The following is a 19,546-nucleotide window of genomic DNA, read 5'->3' on the forward strand; positions in this document are numbered from 1 at the left end:
GGTGGAGAGATGGCTCAGAGGTTAAGAGCACTAGCTGTTCTTCCAAAGGTCCTGAGTTCAATTCCAAGCAACCACATGGTGACTCACAACCATCTGTAATGAGATCTATTGCCCTCTTCCTGCCTGCAGGCACACATACAGACAGAGGAACACTGTATACATAATAAATAAATAAACCTAAAAAATAAATACATGCATACATATATACATACACCTTTAGTCCTATCATCTGGGAGTCCAGCCTGGTCTCCATAGCATGTTTCAGAGCAGCCAGGACTAAACAGTGACCCTTTTTCAAGAACAAAAGAGTCTTAAGGGTCTGGGTTTGCCTCTAGGGTTTTTTGGTAACAGCCCAATGCTAGAACATCAGTGGCTTTGTTGTTTCCTTCAGACTCCTTACTAAGTCCACACGACTGACAATGACAAGGAATGCAGTCTGGGCCCTGTCAAACCTTTGCAGAGGGAAGAACCCGCCTCCAGAATTTGCAAAGGTAAGGACTACTTGCTAGCCATCGTGATTCCAGGTTTCGTTATAGGAAGTCTTTAAGTTTTGGGAAGATCCCTGAGAGTCTCAAATCATGTGAAACTAAAAGGCACTTACCAGTGTAGCAGGCAGTCTTGTGTGCCTTGGTAGGAACATGCAAAGGTGGGCCTGCAGGTTTGATGACATTCCCAGGCTCTAGAATTGCGTGTAGGGAAGGGGTGGCAGTGATGGACTCAGTGATTGTGCTGATATAGCCTTGCTCTCACTCCTCCTCACTCTGCTTCCAACAGGTCTCTCCTTGTTTGCCTGTATTGTCTCGCCTACTCTTCAGCAGCGACTCAGACTTGCTGGCGGATGCTTGCTGGGCCCTCTCGTACCTGTCTGATGGTCCCAATGAGAAGATCCAGGCAGTCATAGACTCTGGAGTTTGCCGAAGACTGGTAGAACTTCTAATGTGAGTTGTTTCAGTTTAAGAGGGTAAAAGTTTCCCTAGCTTCACCAAGTTCAAAGAGTTCTATCTTAAGATGGGCAGGGTGGTGCATGCCTGTAAACCCAGCATTTGGAGTCTGAGGCAGGAGAATCACAAATTCAAGGACAACCTGGGCTTCAGAGTGAAACTGTCTCATAAAACAAAAGAAAAAAAGCTATGAACAGCAGATTGCTGACCTCTTGGTGTCTGGAGCTGTAAGGAATGCTGCCGGCCTTGGTCTTCAGCGGGGCTGAATATGAAGTGTTGCTTCACTACTGAGGAGCTGTTCTTCCTTTATAGGCACAACGATTACAAAGTCGCCTCTCCTGCCTTGAGAGCTGTGGGTAATATTGTCACTGGTGATGACATCCAGACCCAGGTAAGGAAGAAGAGGGAGATAGGTTTTTTTTGGGGGGGGGGGGTTCAAGACAGGGTTTCTCTGGTTTTGGAGCCTGTCCTGGAACTAGCTCTGCCTCCTGAGTGCTGGGATTAAAGGAGTGTGCCACCACCCGGCTGGGAGATAGGATCTTAACTCAGACTAACTGTGGGAGAACAAACCTGTGGACAGAAGTCTTCTTCGGTGATGGGAGGCCACGTGGTCTAGCAGAGAACGAACGGCTTTAGCATTGTCACACTCTGGTTTTCAGAGTTTCTTCTTCTCTTAAATTAGAACAGATCGTCCAGGTAGTGCTTGTGAAAAGAAAGCTCAATGGAATGACTGGATTTAATTGGTCATGATGAGAGAGTTACATCTGCTCTGTAATCCTTACAGAAAGCTGTTGGCTCCACCAATGCTTTCTAGACCTTTAGGATCCCATAGATATCACCTTGTGTTAACCTCGTATTAAACTTTTGAGCCATGTGTGGCTCACACCTGTAATCCTAGGGTCAGCTAGTTCAAGCCTATCCTCAACTATATCTCAAAAGCTCAAAAATATGAAAATTCCTACAAACCAGCAGCAGAATGGTGCATCCACTGGGGAGGCTGAAGTAGAAAGCATTACATGAGCCCAGGATTTTGAGGCCAGCCTGAGTAATATAACAAAGTCCTGTCACAGAAAAGTAAAATACTGTGCGCTCTGTACACACTTGAGCACAGAAATGTAAGATGAAAAGAATGTTCCCTGCCATGAGGGCACGGTAAGTTTCCCTTGTTCAAAAGTAAGGACTCTGCTGATTTCCTTTTTGATTTCTTCAGTTAGTAGTAGTGGTTTAAACTCCATGAGTTAGCATGTGCTCTCGTTTTTCTTGCTGTTGCTATGTAGCTTATTCCATTGGGTTGCTATAGACACTTCATTATAAGTGGAGTCACAATATCCCTTACGTCTGGCTTGCTTAGCAAAATGTCTGTAAGGTTCATATATATTGTAGCATGTGTCAGAATTTTCCTAGTAAGGCTAAATGATAGTCCAGTGTTTGCATATACTGTATTTTTAAATCCCCTTCATCCATCTTGGACATTTATGTTGCTTTTATTTCTTCCCTATTATGCATAAAGCTGCTATGGACCCTGGTATACAGCTGCCAGTCTCTGCTTACTTTTCTTTTTGGTCTTATATATGCAAAAGAGATTAGATAACATGGTAATTTATGCTAATTTTACGAGTTTAACTGCTGTGTTGTTTTATATCTCTACCAGCACCAGATTCTCCCTCTCTTTCGAGAACATCTCCTTTTCTGATGTTTTTATAACAGCCATCCTAAAGAGAAAAAAGTGCTGTCATGGTTTGATTTTGTTTTCCTCTGTTGATAGTGGTGTTGAGCCTATTTTGTGTGCTAATTGACAATCTATATATCATTATTTGAAGAAATGTCTTTTGAAGCCCTTTGTTCATTTTTAGTTTGGTTGTTTAGGGTGCTTTTATGATTTTAGGAGTCATTTATATATTCTGGATATTAACCCTTGCCAATATGTTTTCCAAGTATTCTCTCCTAATCTGTGGATTGGTTTGCACTGTTTATGGTGTTTTGAAGTGTGGGTAACTCTAAATATCTAATTTTTTTTGTATTTCTGTGCTTTTGTCCAGGTTATTCTTAACTGTTCAGCCCTCCCATGCCTTCTCCACCTGCTGAGCAGCTCTAAGGAGTCAATCCGGAAGGAAGCTTGCTGGACCATTTCAAACATCACTGCTGGCAACAGGGCTCAGATACAGGTAGATTTGCTTCCACAGAAACAGTGTAGCTCAGTTGTAGAATATTTTCCCATCACCACCAAAACAACTGGGGTTAGCATGGCCAGTTGGTCAGTGGTTCTACATAGTGGAAGCTAGGTTTCCCCACGCTTTGTCAGCTGGGGTCAAAGAACTTTCAGGTAGGTTAACGGAGAGAAACCTAAGTCGAAAGTGGTTTTTGTACTATGTTTGCCATTTCTTCATCTTTTCCTGAGACCTATCCTATCCTACCTCTGCCTCAAGTGTCTCATGTAGTCCAGGCTAGCCTCTGATGACCTTGAATTCCTGATTTCCTGCCTTCATTATCCCAAGTATTGGGATTACACAAGCATGTCATCATACCTGACCCTTCTGCTTTTTCTCCTTAAACTATCTTTCTGCCTCCATCCTCCTTCCTCATTTTTCTTTCAGGCTGTCATAGATGCAAATATCTTCCCTGTGTTGATTGAAATCCTTCAGAAAGCAGAGTTTCGTACCAGGAAAGAAGCTGCCTGGGCCATCACTAATGCCACATCAGGAGGAACCCCAGAGCAAATCAGGTATGATTCCTTTCCCAACATCTTAAATGTGTGGTCTCCTTTCTTTGTTCATGGTTTTGAGATAGCTATGGCTTTTGATGGGAAAGGTCTGCCCTAGCCTAACTGTAATAAGGCTTAACTGGAAAGCTGCTAAATGATACAGGGTGCCGGGTGCCGGTCTAGATTCCTGTGTGAGATAGGCCGGCCTCTCTTAACTCTGCCTCCCAAATGTTTGGATTATGCACACACACCTCTGTACTCCATGCCTCCATACCCACCCAGTTTGTACATATGCTCCTTTATTCTAGTTTGTATTATCTAAACAATAGGAATGGTGGAAACTAACTAAGGGTCTTTACCTCTAATGATAACCTACTGAAGGGGTCACTGGAGAAAGGAAAACTCATTAGAAAATAGAAGCTGGACATGATGGTATATGACTTAGATCTAGGATCTCTGGAGGCAGAGACAAGCAGATCTCTGTGAATTTGAAGCCAGCATGATCAAATAGCGAATCCCAGGCTAGCAAGGGCTACATAAAGAAACCAGGCTTAAAAAGCACTCAGAGGGGAGCTGGGTGGTGGTGGCACACAGCTTTAATCCCAGCACTCGGGAGGCAGAGACAGACAGATCTCTGGGTTTAAGGCCAGCCTGTTCTACAGAATTAAGTTCCAGTACAGTCTCCAAAACTAGAGAAATCCTGTCTCAAAAAAACAAAAAAGGGGGGGTGGGATGGTATTAAATACAGCATTATATAGTATGCTTATTAGATGAGAAATCAGTATACAAAAAGGTCTAAGAATTTGGAGAGCTTCACAGATTTGACTACATTTGTGTAAAAGGAATACTGAGTAGAACTAAAGAGATGGGAACCAGATTGTAGACTATCTGTATTAACAAACAATAGAGGTTGTCCTTGGGGAAATAAAGAACCAGAAAAATTTTTTTTTTTCATAAATATTTATTTATTTATTATGCATACAATATTCTGTCTGTGTGTATGTCTGCAGGCCAGAAGAGAGCACCATACCTCATTACAGATGGTGTGAACCACCATGTGGTTGCTGGGAATCGAACTCAGGACCTTTGGAAGAGCAGGCAATGCTTTTAACCACTGAGCCATCCCTCCAGCCCCCAGAAAAATTTCTTAAAAAAAAAAAAAAGATTTATTATGAATACAGTATTCTGCCTACATAGCCTGTATTTCAGAAGAGGGCACCAGTCAGTTCTCATTATATAGATGTTTGTGAGCCACCATGTGATTGCTGGGAATTGAACTCAAGTTCTCTGGAAGAGCAGCCAGTGCTCCTAACCTGAGCCATCTCTTCATCTCCCCAAAGAATTTTGCAATGTGTCTACCGTGATTAATATTGTGGCCGGTGTGACGTTAGGGCTAGGGGTATTTGTTCATCAGGGAACTAGATGAGTGGCAGAGCAAGAGTGTAGAGATTGAGTTGAAGATAGGAGATTTCTAAGAGAGAGGCAAAGCCCCTGCCGAGAGCTTTACTTGTTCTGCATTAATTCGGAGCTTACTTCATCTCTGGTCCCCAGGTACCTGGTGTCACTGGGCTGCATCAAACCTCTGTGTGACTTGCTAACTGTAATGGATTCAAAGATTGTGCAAGTAGCCCTCAATGGACTAGAGAACATCTTGCGGCTTGGAGAGCAAGAGGGCAAGCGTAGTGGCTCAGGGGTCAATCCCTACTGTGGCCTCATTGAGGAGGCCTATGGTAAGTTCTCTCCCTGACCGCACATATGTCCATCGGTGGGGAGATGTTGGAGCACATCCACACATTTTATGAAACTTTAGTCTGATTATTTTGTATTTTTTACTACATTTATTTATCCACTCGTGTGTGTGTGTGTGTGTGTGTGTGTGTGTGTGTGTGTGTGTGTGTGTACATGTGAGTGTGAGCGCACATGATCTGGCACATTTGGATATGGAAATCAGAAGACAACCTGCAGGAATCAGTTCTCTCTTTGCATCATGTGGGTTATGAAGATTGTCAAGTTTGGCAACAAACACCTTTACACCCACTTCTAGAACAATGATGAGTTTCTGTTCTAACCAAGCTATACCATGCATGCTTACAGACCTTTCCTTGGGAATACCTGACATGTACTGACTAGCCACGTAGCTAGAACTAATTAGTATTAGTTTTCTTGTTCCACCAGTCCCTTCTTTCTCTGAGCAGCAATAGGTCATTGTTATTCTCATAGGGTCTACCTACCTAAAAAGCAGATATGGCCGGGCAGTGGTGGCACACGCCTTTAATCCCAGTACTCGGGAGGCACAGGCAGGCGGATCTCAGTCAGTTCTAGGCCAACCTGATCTATCAAGCGAGTTCCATTATAGCCTTGGCTGTTACACAGAGAAACTGTGTCTCGAAAAGCTAAAAGGTGTAAGAAGGAAGTAAGAAATTTGATACTACCACCAGGAGCTAAAAGACAGAAATCTCTTCTGTAAAAATAATGAATTGTAGCCAGACAGTGATGGCTCAGTCTTTTAATCCCTGCACTTATGAGGCAGAGGCAGGTGGATCTCTTGAGTTCTAGGCCAGCCTGGTCAACACAGCAAGTTCCAGGACAGCCGAAAAATAAAAAAAAAAAAAATACCGAATTGCCTCTACCAACCCTTGTCAGAAGAGGCAAAATCATGATTTGTCCAGTTAGCTTAAAAGAGAATTTGGACTCGAACCTCTAATTTGTGTGTGTACACATGTGTTGTGTCCAAGTGTGTGTAAGCCAGAGGTCAACCTCAGGTGTCCTTCAAGAGCTAAACACCTTGTTTTGTTTTTTGGTTGGTTGGTTGTTTTTTTTTTTTGTTTTTGTTTTGGAGAGAAAGGACTGCTCCCTCAGACCTAGGGCTCACTGAAGAAGCCTGTTGACAAGCCAAGCAGTTTGTCCCAATGCTGTCCTCCCCACCCCTACTAGGGTTATAAGTGCCTGCCACCTTTTCTATCTAGCTGTGGGTTCCTGGGAGCACACTCATGCTTCAGGGCAAGCACTTTACAACTGAGGTTTGTTCTAGTTCCCTAGACCTCTACTATCAGCTGACATTTCGATGTCTTCTGCAATTCTATAATTTGAGGAAGCGACCTTGTCTCCTTTTTCAAGTCAAGAAATTATATGATCTTACTACTTTTAGAAATTTGCCCCTCGGGAAAGGAAAATTTCATATATATATTTCTTCTTACCACCTTAGGCTTGGATAAAATCGAGTTTCTCCAGAGCCACGAGAACCAGGAAATCTACCAGAAGGCCTTTGACCTCATTGAGCACTACTTTGGTGTAGAAGATGACGATAGCAGCCTGGCTCCTCAGGTGGATGAGACACAACAGCAGTTCATCTTCCAACAGCCCGAGGCCCCCATGGAGGGCTTCCAGCTATAATGTCTGCCTCCGGGGAGGGGAGGGCATGGGAAGCACCACCAGCCAGCGGAAGAGCAGCCCTCTGGTGGGCAGGGAAACAGCCACCCCACCAGCAGCCACCATACACCTGCTGCCCTGGAGACTGTGCTCTTACCTGCTCATCCCCTTCCCTGGAGGGCACCCTCTGGACAGACAGAAGCATCTGAGGCTCACACTGGGTTTTGTGACAAGAAGGGGGCGTGTGGGTTTTCTTCCTTACACTTTATTTTGGCTGCACACATGTCTTTAACCCAGGAGCCCAGGGGTAGACAAAGGAGGACTGAGGTAATCAATTTGCACCTTTAAAAATTTTTTTCTTTTATTTTCTTTAGTGGTGACTTCCTTCCCATTTATCTTGCTTCATCCATCCCAGTCCTCTGCCCTGATATGTGTAACTCTTATCTCGGGTACTTGAGCAGATGGAATATTCCAGAGGTGGGAGGGGAGGGGAGGGGAGAAGTCCAAAACAAAGTGTTCTTGCTCTGACTGAATATTAATCTTGTATGCTTGGATTGGTTATTTAATTTTTTTCTTTTGCACATTTTTCTTGTATTAAGGTTGCTCTTCCCAAAAAGCTGGTTTTAAGAACCCAGCTGCCAGCACTGTCTGGAAATAGAGGCTAATTAGGGAGGCCCCCATGAGACAAAGGTCCCTCCCTCCTCTGACCCTATGCCTAAGCTCTCCCCCTCACTCTCCTGGGACACATCACCAGTGTGAGTGGAAGGGAGGAGCACAGGCCTTCAGACAGGGCTTCCCTTTTGTAGCTACTGACTCTGTATCCTACCCACCTCCTAAATGGTGCGACCCAACTTCATTTGTTTACTTGAAAATTCACCTCAGAGTTGAATGAACCTCTGAGGTGGCTGTGTTTTCTCCTGAGCTTGAGATGGTGGGCTGTGGTCCTTCCTTCTCCTGAGGAGAAAGTCCTTGCTCTGATGACCCATAAGTTGCAGAGGAGGTTGGAGTTAGGGTCGTGTATTGGGATAGTCAGGAATCCCTGCCTTTGGCCTTTCTTCTTCCTTCTGCCATAGTTGGATCATGTATATTTTACTTCCAAAGGAGAGAATGTCAAAGTTCTGTATTTTTTTTTATAGTCTATATATTAAGTCAGTCTTAAAGGTCTTAGGAGGACAAAAACCGCCTGTGAGTGGGATACTGTGAGGAAGACCAGAAAGAGGTGTAGAAGCTTCCCACTCAGAGGACTGAACTTGGTCCTTTTCTTCTCTGCTTGGATTCTGGGCCACCGCTTGGGACCAACTCTCACCTCTGGAGCCTTCAAGTCAATCGGCCTGGGCTGATTGTCCCAGTACCTGAAGGGAGCAAAGAGGGCCTCAGGGCCTGGTGAAGTCTGCTGCTCTGGTCTTTGCTTCTGAGCAGAAAGCAGCCTGCCTTCTCTAACTCAGTGCCAGTCCTGTTACCCAGATAAGTCGCGACACAGCTGCCTCTCCTGTCATCAGAGAACCTTGGCGACCTGGATACTTTGAGAGCTGTTGGCATCTCCCTTCTGAGGGTCCTTGTACCTGGATTGGATTTCCCCTTCTTGTGACAGTTACACAGATACATTTTCTTCTGAGTAAAGCTGGTTTAATACCTCAGGCTGGCCTGTGTTTTAGTGGGTTACACGTTACACTAAAACTGAGCTCTGGGGGCAGGGAGTGGGGTGTGCTGTCATCGAGGTAGACCACCTGTGGAACCCCATTGTGAAATGGGGGTATCCCCTCCTCGTGTACACTTCTCTTTCTCCAGAAACAGCATTCTTATTCCTGTTCCCACAGATTTCCCTTTGGCTCCCACACATGCAGATCTGAAGTTCAGGTTCTTGCTGTTGGCCATTGGCTTTCACATTGACCCTGCTCCTAAGAAAAGTAGTTCAGGGCTGGTAGTTTATACTGGAAACCTTGACCAACATTGGGCCACATTGGCTAGTGAACTCCTCCTCCTCTACTCTCTGGCCTTCTGGGAAAGCAGTAGGCAGAGCCTTTTTTTTTTTTTTTTTTTTTAAACCTGGCCTGCAGCTTTATTACAAACTCTGCTCCTAGTTCAAAATCCCTCCATGACTGCCATCATCAATCGCCCTTGTCGGAAGAGCAGAACACTGTAGTGGGGTCTACTCTGAACATCTCAAGCAACAGTTAAACCCCTGCGTTGGAGCCAGAGTCGCAATATGAGCCATGAATGTCTGCTTTCCCTATCCTTTCTCCAGTATTGCTTTGCCTTCAGACTTGGATCCAGCACCAGATGAAAGGCTGGTTACCTAGCTGTTTTAGGCATCCCACACTGAGATGTTCTCAAGTGACTGATAGAGTGGTCATTCCTAGATGCTGTCTTCAATCTCCATCTCTCCCCAGTGACCACAGGCCTTGATGTCGGCTGCAGCCTTCTGGCGTAACACTATGAGTTCTGTCCTATTGGCACAATTGTTCCTTGGATCTGTGCACACATTCGCACTTCCAAGAAGCTAGTATTGGTGGCCTTTTTTTTTTTTGGAGAGCTCTGGTGGTCCCCTTTACCTGGGACCCTATATCTACTACTTCTCCCTCTGTACCTGGAAGTCATCTCCAGCCTGTGTGCTGAAGCCAACCACAGGTTACCACTGCTATTGTCTTCTGCTATAAGAGATGAAAAGAAGGTTCTTTTTTGTTCTTTTGGTTTTTCTGTGCAGCTCTGGCTGTCCTGGAACTCACTCTGTAGACCAAGCTGGCCTTGAACTCAGAGATCCTCCTGCCTCTGCCTCCCAAGTGCTGGGATTGAAGGAGTGCACCACCACTGCCTGGTGCCATGGCAAAAAGAAGTTTCTTAAATGCGGTCTTTTTACTTACCTGAAACCAACCCAGTAAAAAGAGAAACTTCCTGCGTGGAGGAACTGTTTCTCCTCCCATCTGCCGGGCACATAGCACTTCATCTTCACTCCATGTCCTCCTGTGGAGGCTTCTGCTCTTTCTGTTCTGACCTCATCTCTTCCCCAGCTTCACTCAGTTTGGTGTTCATCCTCTTGGGTATTATTCCAGCTCAAGGTCTAACTTCTAGAAGGCAAAAAGCCAGTTTCCCCAGGTCCCTGCAGACCCAGGAGGGCGACAGGATGTTGGCAAGCTTACCTAGCAGGCTGGGGAAGGAGGAGCTCAAGGCTCAGTGTGCTGAACCAGGGCACATCCTGAGCAGCAGCAGCAGCCTCGGATGGAGAGGCCGCAAGGGATAGACTTCTGGCGCATTCTAGACCAACCTCGTGCAGTATTTTTTCTGTTTTACCTCTTGTATTCTTTTGTTAGGCCAGCAAAACCGATAATTTGCCCCTCTGGGGATCCACAAGCTGCTCTTTAGCCAAAAGCTGTCATAACTGATTGAGTTTCCAGTGTAGCCCCTAGTCCCACCCCAGAATAAGACATGCATGGCAGTGGAAGAATTTGAGGTCAATTCCAACCCAATCTGAATGAAAACTTATTTTTCTTTTTTATTATGTACATAGTGTTTGCTTGCATGTTTGCCCACAGGGCAGAAGAGGGCACCAGATCTCAGTATAGATGGTTGTGAGCCACCATGTGGTTGCTGGGAATTGAACTCGGGACCTCTGGATGAGCAGCCAGTGCTCTTAACCTCTGAGCCACCTCTCAAGCCCCTTATTTTTCTTTTGAGAGAGCATCTTGTTTGAAGCCAGAACTACGTGCAGGACCAAAGCTGGCTGTGAGGAAAGCAGCTATAACAGGGGAAAGGCTTGTGTGATGTGTCTTCAAAGGCTTGGGCTTGCCTACCTATTTCTAGGCCAGCCTGACTGCTGCTGCTCACACCAGCACATGCCAGTGATGCCCGTGAGCCCTGTGCTCCTCTGGTTCTGATGTCATTGTTTAGCTTTAGAGAAAGACCATGGCATACTATGTGCAGGAAGTCTCAGCTCGAGGGTCCTGAGTCTGCCTGAAGCCATGAAACCTCAGAAGCTTGGGTGGGTATTGGCTGTTGTAGACAGCTTTTTTTGGGGAAATGCCTTTTTTTGACCTATTAAATAAACTAAGTGGGTATGAGGTCTCAGCTACCCAGCAGACAGAACCATCGCCCAAGGACAGCTTGGATTTCCAGGTAAGAGCCCTAGAAAGGTGAATTTAATCCTCACAGGTTTTGCTTTCTAAATTCATTTGCTTTTATTTTTCTAAGAACTGTAAACTCTATTTTTTCATGTTCTCAGGGCCCCTGGGTAGACAGACAAAGCTTGATTTCAGAGCAGAAATAGGCCAAGAAAACATGGCGTTGAGTGTGCTGAGTCCAAACTAATATTTATATACACATCCAAATTTGAAGAGAAAATGTATTTCTTTAGGTTTCAAACACTGTAATAGATACAAAGCAGAAATAAAAAGTTGCAAAGTTCTAACTTGTCTTCTTTGGTTTGGAGTGACCCTTACTGGGAAGTAAGCAGACCCGGAATGTCGATGGTAGAGTTCCTGTCTAGCATGCAGGAAGCCTTGGGATGTGGATAGTATAGAGTGCCTGACCTGGGTCCAGCACTCAGTACCGTGGAAGCCAGACACTGGCCTGGAGAGGCAGGAGGACCAGCTTGGCTATGTGAAACCCTGTCTGTCTCCAAACCAAAGGGGACCATCAAGACTCTCAGCAGCTAAGGGAAGAAGCCATGTGCTTGTAATTACATTATATGGAGTATTTTTTAAGTTTCTTCTTGATAATTTCCCCAAAGCTGAAGTAACTCATAAAGCACTGGACCGCACCCAGCCACCCAACAGGCCTTCTCACGTGGACTGCCGTGGGACTGGGAGGTCCAGCATTTCCATCAAGAGAAACTCCCAGTCACAATCATCACTCGTAATTTTGAAGCCAGTGTCAGTGCTGCTCTTGAATACTAGAGAAGATTTGGCTGTGTGAGATTGTTTTGACCAGAATAGTGGCACGTGCCTATAATCCCAGTACTTGGTAGGGGAGGACAGTGCCAGGAAGGTCGAGTGCTCAAGATTGACTGCCTAGCGTCCCTACGTCAAAAACCAAAACAAAAGTTGCTAGGCGTGGTGGTATACGCCTTTAATCCCAGCATGTGGGGGGCACCCTACTGTTCTAACCCTGCCACCACCAGCCCCTCATAACCGTATGGTAGGCACTTTACCAACTGAACCATCGCCCCAGTGCCTATGGATTTTTTTCTTTGAAATGGCTTTGAGATATAATTGGCATATAATAAATTGTATGTTTAGGGAGCTGGAGAGGTGGCTCAGGTTAAGAGCACTGACAGACTGCTCTTCCAGAGGTCTTGAGTTCAATTCCCAGCAACCACATGGTGACTCACAACCACCTGTAATGAGTTCTGGTGCCCTCTACTGGCTAATAGGATATATGTAGGCAGTATACTGTATACATAATAAATCTTTAAAAAAAATAAAAAGATAAATTGTATGTTTAGAACGTTAATTTTGGTCAGTTGGTACACAACCGTGAAACCACCACTACAGTCAAGATTGTGAACATCCATCACCTCCCTAGGTGTCCATGCGCCCCTGGTAGCCCTTCCTGATGCACTCCCAATTTACTGTCTCAGCCTCTTGGTTCATACCCACAAACCCCATGAAAGTCGGATGTTAGTCAAGCCTGATTAAACCGAATCTGACTAAACCCAAGGAAGGTTTGGTTGGAAGACAGTGTGCAGTTTTAGTCAATTCTATTACTTTTCTCTTTCTGTGTACTGGGTGTTAAGTCCAAGGCCATTTCCTGGCAAGCATATGCCTTGGTTTCAATCCTTAACACAAATAAAAACTAAAGGAAGCGGGTTACAAACATAGTGGAAGCTGGGCGGTGGTGGGGCACGACTTTAATCCCAGCACTCAGGAGGCAGAGGCAGGATGATCTCTGTGAGTTCAAGGCCAGCCTGGTCTACAGAGCTAGTTCCAGGACAGTTAGGGCTGTTACACAGAAAAACCCTAAATCGAAATTCCCCCCCCCCAAAAAAAAGGAAAGAGAAGAAAAAAAATTCTCTGTTGGCTTAGTGGCTCAGGGTTCCTCTTGGAGGTCTTAGCCTTATATTTAAGTTTCAATGTGGCGTGAACAAGAAATGACCATTTTAATAGAATTTGAGGGAGAAAAAAGAGAATGGGCAAGCTGGAGGTTGCGGGAGTTGGTAGGAAGGATATGAAAAAGGAGGACACAAGTTAGAGAACAGGGAACACACTGAAGATCTTGTAACAGGAGTCTTTGTTCCCTGTAGTTAAAAATAATTTTCATTTATGTGTATCTGTGTGAGTTTATGTGCGCCACATTTGTGCAGGTGTTCACAGAAGCCAGACAGCATCACATCCCTTAGAACACTGGCTCTCAGCCTTCCTAATGTTGTGATCCTTTAATACAGTTCCTCCTTTTGTGGGGACCCCCAACCATAAAATTATTTTCATTGTTACTTCATACCTGCAATATTGCTACTGCTATGAATCATAGTGTAAATACCCAATAAGCAGGATATCTGGTATGTGACCCCTGTGAAAGATCCTTTGACCCCTCATAGGTCATGATCCAGACCCACAGGATGAAAACTATGGCCTTAGAACTAAACTTATAGATGGCTGTGAGCCACCTGATCTGGGTGCTGGGAGCTGAACTTGGAATCCTCTAAGGGATCTTAACCACTGACACAGCTCCTCCATCCCTTGGGGTTTTTTTTGTTCTTTTAATTTTATGCATGTGGGTGTTTGGGCTGCGTGTGTATCTGTATGTTATGTGTGTCCCTGGGGCCTGTGAAGGCTATGAGATCTCTTGGAGCGGGAGTTGTAGAAGGTTCTGAGCTATCTCGCATGGGTGCTGTGAGCTAAAGCTGGAATTCTATAAGAGCAGTAAGTGCTGTTAAACACTGAGCCGTACATACCCAATACTTCCTTGTTCTTTTATTGAAGGTGTACAGAGCAGAGTCTCACCCTTTGGGGCCAACCAAGGAGGAAACAGATGACTTGTTTGATTTAGTCTTGTAATCAACTAAGAGCTGTTCTAGGTGGACTAGAACTGAGGTCGAAGCGCCATCTGTTGCCAGTTTGCCTTTATTTTGCAGGTGACGCACACACCTTTAATCCCAGCACTAGGGAAGCAGAGGCAGGCGGATCTCTGAGTTTGAGGCCAACCTAGTCTACAAATCAAGTTCCAGGACAGCCAGGGATACACAGAGAAACCCTATCTCAAAAAAAGCTTTTTAAAAAAATGCTTTTTTAGTTGTAGACAGTCTCACTAAATTGCCCTGGCTGGCCTCAAACTCACCAGGTTGTCCAGAATGAACTTGAATTTGCCATCCTTCTTCCAAAGGTGTGAGGCCCCATGGTGGCCCACTTAGTGAATTCTCCCCCTTCCCCATTTATTTCCTTATGTGCAGATATATTTGTCCGTATGAGTATACACACATGTATGGTTGTATGGAGGCCAAAAGAGGACTTAAATGTCCTCCTCTATTGCTCTCTACCTATTCCTCTGAAATAGGGCCTCTCCCTGCACCCTGGGCTTTAGTTTTCCTGGCTAAGCTAGAAGCCAGAAAGCCCTGCAGTTCTCTGCTCTCTGTGCTGCCCCACAGCCTCAGGGAGGTAGAGTTGCAGGTAAGCGTGGGAGAGCCTCTACCTTGTCACACGGACGCTGGGATCCCAACTCCAGTCCTGTTTATCGCACACCAAGCGCTCTTAACAGCTAAGCCCTCTCTTTAGCCCCAAGACCCTTTATGAAAAATTGTGTTTTCCTGCATGTACATGCAAGCGCATTGTGTGCATGCCTGGTGGCCAGCAGAGGGCGCTGGATGCCCTGGAATTTAGAGTCCGTGGACCCTCGATGACCACCATGAGGGTTCTTGGAATTAAATCCTGGTCCTCTGCGAGATCGGCAAGCACCCTTGAAGAGTGGCCATCTCTCCAGCTCCTTTAAGATTCTGTTGTTGTTCCTGTTGTGGTTTCGCAACAGGGCCTCACTATGTAGACCCGGCTGACCTTCAACACACAGAGGTCCATCATCTGCCTCTGTGCTGAGGCTGAAGAAGTGCACCATATGTCCAACGTCCCCTAAAATTCTTAATTGCTAGAGCAACAGTTCTCAACCTGTGGGTTTCAATTTCTTTGAGGGTTGAATGACCCTTTCACGGGGGTCGTCTAAGATCATCAGAAAACACAGGTGTTTACATTGTAACAGTAGCAAAATTATAATTATGAAATAGCAACAAAAATAAATTTATGGCTGGGATCATCACACATGTGAAACTGTAATAAACAGCATTAGGAAGGTTAAGAACCTCTGATCTAGGGGGCTGGAGAGATGGCTCAGAGGTTAAGAGCACTGACTGTTCTTCCAAAGGTCCTGAGTTCAATTCCTAGCAACCATATGGTGGCTCACAACCATCTGTAATGGGGTCTGGTGCCCTCTTCTGGCCTGCAGACATACATGGAAGGAATGCTGTATACATAATAAATAAATAAATATTTAAAAAAAAAAAAACTCTGATCTAGAGAATCCTCTTTGTACGGAATTTTGTAGAAACTTGATCTATATGCTGCCTCTTCAGAGATTGCCTGTGTGTTATTGGGACAGAATCGGGGCTTCTAGGGTTTCTCGACACCTTCTTTAATTTTTCTTTCTTTCCTTGTTTGCTTTTTGTTGTTGTTTGTTTACCACCACCACCACCGGGTTTCTGGAACTCACTCTGGATTCCAGGCTAGACTTGAACTCACAGAGATCCTCCTGCCTCTGTCTAGCTCTGGGATTAAAAGTGTGTGTGCCACAACTGCAGGGCTCCAGACACCTTTAATCCTCAACTTTCTGAGCCTCAGTTCCCCCAGTAAACTAGCAAAGTTGCAATGTTTTCTGGTTTGAGCTTTGATCATTCTAGGTAAATAGTCTCCCACTGAGCCTATTATATAATAAATATAGCTTGCCTCTCACAGTTACATCTGAACAGACAAAACACTACTCATAGTCTGTCTGACAGTTATTATAGAAAATGGCCAACATCTAAGGACCCTAAAATAATGTGCAATTAGCAAACTTTGCAACAGCCTGACTCTAGCCCCTGAGACTGCAGCATTTAGACAACAGTAGCTTCGATTTCATGGCAAAATGCTGTAACAGAAGTCAGGCAGGCCTAGGATACTAGGGCAAACTGCAGGTTCCCAAAGTCCCCTGTGTTGAAATGCTTTGCCTGCAGGTGTGGCGACATGCCTTTAATAACAGCGCACCACTGGTCTTAGAAGGCAGATCTTTGTGAGTCTGAGAACAGCCTGATCTACATAGAGTTCCAGGCTAGCCAGCACTATGAAGCAAGACCTTATCAAACAAAAGCCACACAACCAAGAATTGAAATCACTATTGTGTTTGTTTCTGAACGATCAGTGCCCAAGTTGGCATTCCCAATTGTAATAAAAAACAAAGACAAGAAAAATCTAACTTTTTAAAACTTTAGCCCCTATGCAAGCAAGCGCAGGAGTCTGCAGAAAGTGTGGTGGGGTAGCAGGGTGTCGGGTGGGAGTTCACTGATTTGCCTGCAGCCAAACTCCCTCTGCCTCAGCTACAGTCCCTTCCTGAGGGAGTTACTGCAAGTAACTGTCCCAGAGAGAGCCTGTGAAGGTGGTTATTTCTTCTGGGTAGAGAGCTGTGTAGATGAGTGCGGGCAGGCGGATCTCTCAGTTCGAGGCCAGCCTGGTCTACAGAGTGAGGTTTAGGACAGTCAAGGCTGCACAGAGAAACCCTGTCTCGATGGGTGCTGGTGTAACTAATTAATGCATCTGATTCTGAATCTGCTACAACCACCCAATATTGACTCAGCTGTAAATTATTTAGCCTTTAGCTGGGCACCGTGGCTTTTGCCTTTAGTTCAACCAGTTTCATCTACATAAGGAGTTCCAGGCCAGCCAAGGCTACACATAATGAAACGTTGTCTCAAACAAATAACAATAAACAATTTTAAAAAAAATCTAGTCTTTTCCATGCTGTCTGTCCTATATTAACCAGATCACAAGGTATTCTGTATTTTCTCCGAGTAATTGTAAGGGCCAAGTTATTAGATACAAGGAAAGAAAGAGCATAGTAAGTGTTTGAATTATTGTAAATCCTCTATTGCAAGAGAGGGAGCAAAGAATGCTAGGCACATAACAAATTACTGGTTTAGCCAGGCAATGGTGGCGCACGCCTTTAATCCCAGCACTCGGGAGGCAGAGGCAGGCGGATCTCTGTGAGTTCGAGACCAGCCTGGTCTACAGAGCTAGTGCCAGGACGGGCTCCAAAGCCAAAGAGAAACCCTGTCTCGAAAAACCAAAAAAAAAAAAAAATTACTGGTTTAGAAGTGGAATAAAGATCTCCTAACTCCCAGTTCAGTCTTCAGAGATCTTAGAAACAATCATCATGCACACAAGGGACTAATGGAGGAATGTATATAGAAAAAAAAATAGCCGCGCGCCAAAGCTTAAGGGCCAATCACAGCTCCTTCACTAGAAAGATGGCAGACGCAAATCTCTCGACTATTCTCCATAATTTCGGACCTGCAGGATATACGGCCCCTAAAACGAAAGCCTTTTCCATTGCATCTCGGGAATTGTGCCCCGCCGCGATGCACGAAGGGACTCGTAGTTCTTTCTTACTCACGACTCCAAAGCCACCTTGGCCTCGTCTTTCCCAGCAAGCTCCGCGCTAGCGTTAGCTGTTGATTGGCTGCGGCAGGAGCGGGCGGTCCTGCTGGCAGCGGTTACCCCGGTTTCCGGTGCTCGGCCAGTGCCAGGGGGGGGACGCCGTCGGACGTCCATGGTGAGATCACAATGAAGAACCAAGACAAAAAGAATGGGCCTGCCAAACACTCCACCCCGAAGAGCAGCCCGGGGCAACGGGAAGCAGGAGCAGAGGGAGCCCAGGGACGGCCCAGACAGACAGCTCCTGCGGCGGAAGCTGAAGGTTCCACTAGCCAGACTCCTGGGAAGCCCGAGGGTGTGTGCCTGCTCAGCTCTCACTGTGGGCAGAGGGAGGAGTTTCTGGGATTGGCCTCGCTGCTGAGGCCACTGTTTACCCAGGAAGGAGGAGGAACAATGCCCATTCTGTGTGATTCTCAGGTTCTCACTCTTTGGAACAGAACCTTGGAAGCATGCTCTGACTGGTTTAAACTAAATGACAGTCAAACTGAGGGACCCCACAAGCCAAGTCATGTTCCCAGAAAACACTTGCCAGCGGGAAGTGATTGTCTTCGCACAGGAGGCATTTCTGGAACTATAAAAAGAACCAAAAACGAGTTTTGAATGGGGAAAAGATGGCTTAGAGTTGGAGCTTCTGCTACATGCCAACCATCCCTGACGCGAGGTGCTTTGCTTTACGTAGTTCTTTTTTTTTTTTTTCAAGATAAGAGTTTCTTTGTGTATCTCTGGAACTGGCTCTGTAGATCTGCCTGGCCTCGAATTTACAAAGATACACCTGCCTCTGCCTCCCAAGTGCTGGGATTAAAGGCACGTGCCATTACTGCCCAGGCTTAATTGTCTTTTAAGTATGTTTGGGAGGGAGTAAAAAATAATTGTGTAATTTTATAAGTAAGTAAACTTAGGGTTTAAAAACAATTAGACTGAGACCAGGCATAGTGACCTTGACTTCAGTCTCTAGCACTTGAGAGGCAGAGGCAGGTAGATCTCTGTGACTTTGCGGTCAGCCTGGTGGGTGTGCATAGTGAGTTCTAGGACAGCTAAGGCTCTGTGGAGAGATCCTGTCTCAACCAAATAAGTAAAACAACATTTAACCTAAACTAGTGTACTTGAGTGGATCTAAAGAAAAAGAGTTTCTAAGTCAGTGGTGTAACCATCTTATTTTCATTCTGTGTCTTAATATTTCTTGCCGTAGGGGCTCAAGCTAAAGCAGCTAAGTCTGGGCCTCTCTGTGATGTCTCGGAGGAGCTAAGCCGGCAGTTGGAAGACATTCTGAGTACATACTGTGTGGACAACAGTCAGGGAGGCCCCGGTGAGGAGGGCGCACAGGGTGAGCCCCCTGAGCCAGAAGATGCAGAGAAGTCCCGGACCTACGCAGCAAGGAATGGGGAGCCCGAACCAGGGATTCCAGTAGTCAATGGTGAGAAGGAGACCTCCAAGGGGGAGCCAGGCACAGAAGAGAGCCGAGCAAGTGATGAGGTTGGGGACCGAGACCACCGAAGACCGCAAGAAAAGAAGAAAGCCAAGGGTCTGGGTGAGAGAGGGCAGCTGCTGTTGAGGGGAGGGAGTTAAGACCTGTCGTCTCGTGGGCTAGCCTGCTGTGCCAAGACTCCAAGCAATCTCCCTGTCAAGACAGAAGGTTTCCCAGTTTAATCAAAGCCAGGATTATAGGGTCATAGCATTGAGCTGTTCAGATGACTTCCTTGGGCAAGGCTCTTGACCTTGGGAGCAAGTGGAGGCTGGAATCCAACCAGCTTTCTCATTGAGGATGTGGGTCACAGGAGGCCTGAGTTGAGTAGGTACTCTTGAGCCAACCAGCACCACCTGCTGTTTGACCTTGAGCATGTTCATTCTCCACTCCTGGGTAGAAATAGGTGTCC

General features: G+C 45.7%; 2 protein-coding genes across 3 annotated transcripts in view; both read left to right on the forward strand.

The window, feature by feature from the left end:
- The window catches only part of Kpna6 (karyopherin subunit alpha 6), a 30,390-nt gene extending 21,742 nt beyond the window's left edge, over positions 1-8,648 (forward strand). For both annotated transcript variants that reach the window (XM_050154095.1, XM_050154086.1), the window contains exons 8-14: positions 392-491; positions 775-938; positions 1,254-1,332; positions 2,981-3,106; positions 3,536-3,663; positions 5,194-5,372; positions 6,848-8,648. In XM_050154095.1, the coding sequence (XP_050010052.1) occupies positions 392-491; positions 775-938; positions 1,254-1,332; positions 2,981-3,106; positions 3,536-3,663; positions 5,194-5,372; positions 6,848-7,035 (964 nt within the window). In that variant the 3' untranslated portion in view covers positions 7,036-8,648. The remainder of the gene's footprint in view (positions 1-391; positions 492-774; positions 939-1,253; positions 1,333-2,980; positions 3,107-3,535; positions 3,664-5,193; positions 5,373-6,847) is intronic.
- Positions 8,649-17,711: 9,063 nt separating this feature from the next.
- Positions 17,712-19,546, forward strand: part of Txlna (taxilin alpha) — a 29,807-nt gene continuing 27,972 nt past the window's right edge. Inside the window, exons 1-2 of the mRNA XM_050152695.1 lie at positions 17,712-17,967; positions 18,862-19,233. Coding sequence (XP_050008652.1) covers positions 17,802-17,967; positions 18,862-19,233 — 538 coding nt within the window. The 5' untranslated portion in view covers positions 17,712-17,801. The remainder of the gene's footprint in view (positions 17,968-18,861; positions 19,234-19,546) is intronic.

Source organism: Alexandromys fortis, unplaced genomic scaffold (assembly GCF_014885135.2).
Source record: "Alexandromys fortis isolate MF-2015 unplaced genomic scaffold, M_Fortis_MF-2015_v1.1 scaffold_26, whole genome shotgun sequence".
Classification (NCBI taxonomy): domain Eukaryota; kingdom Metazoa; phylum Chordata; class Mammalia; order Rodentia; family Cricetidae; genus Alexandromys; species Alexandromys fortis.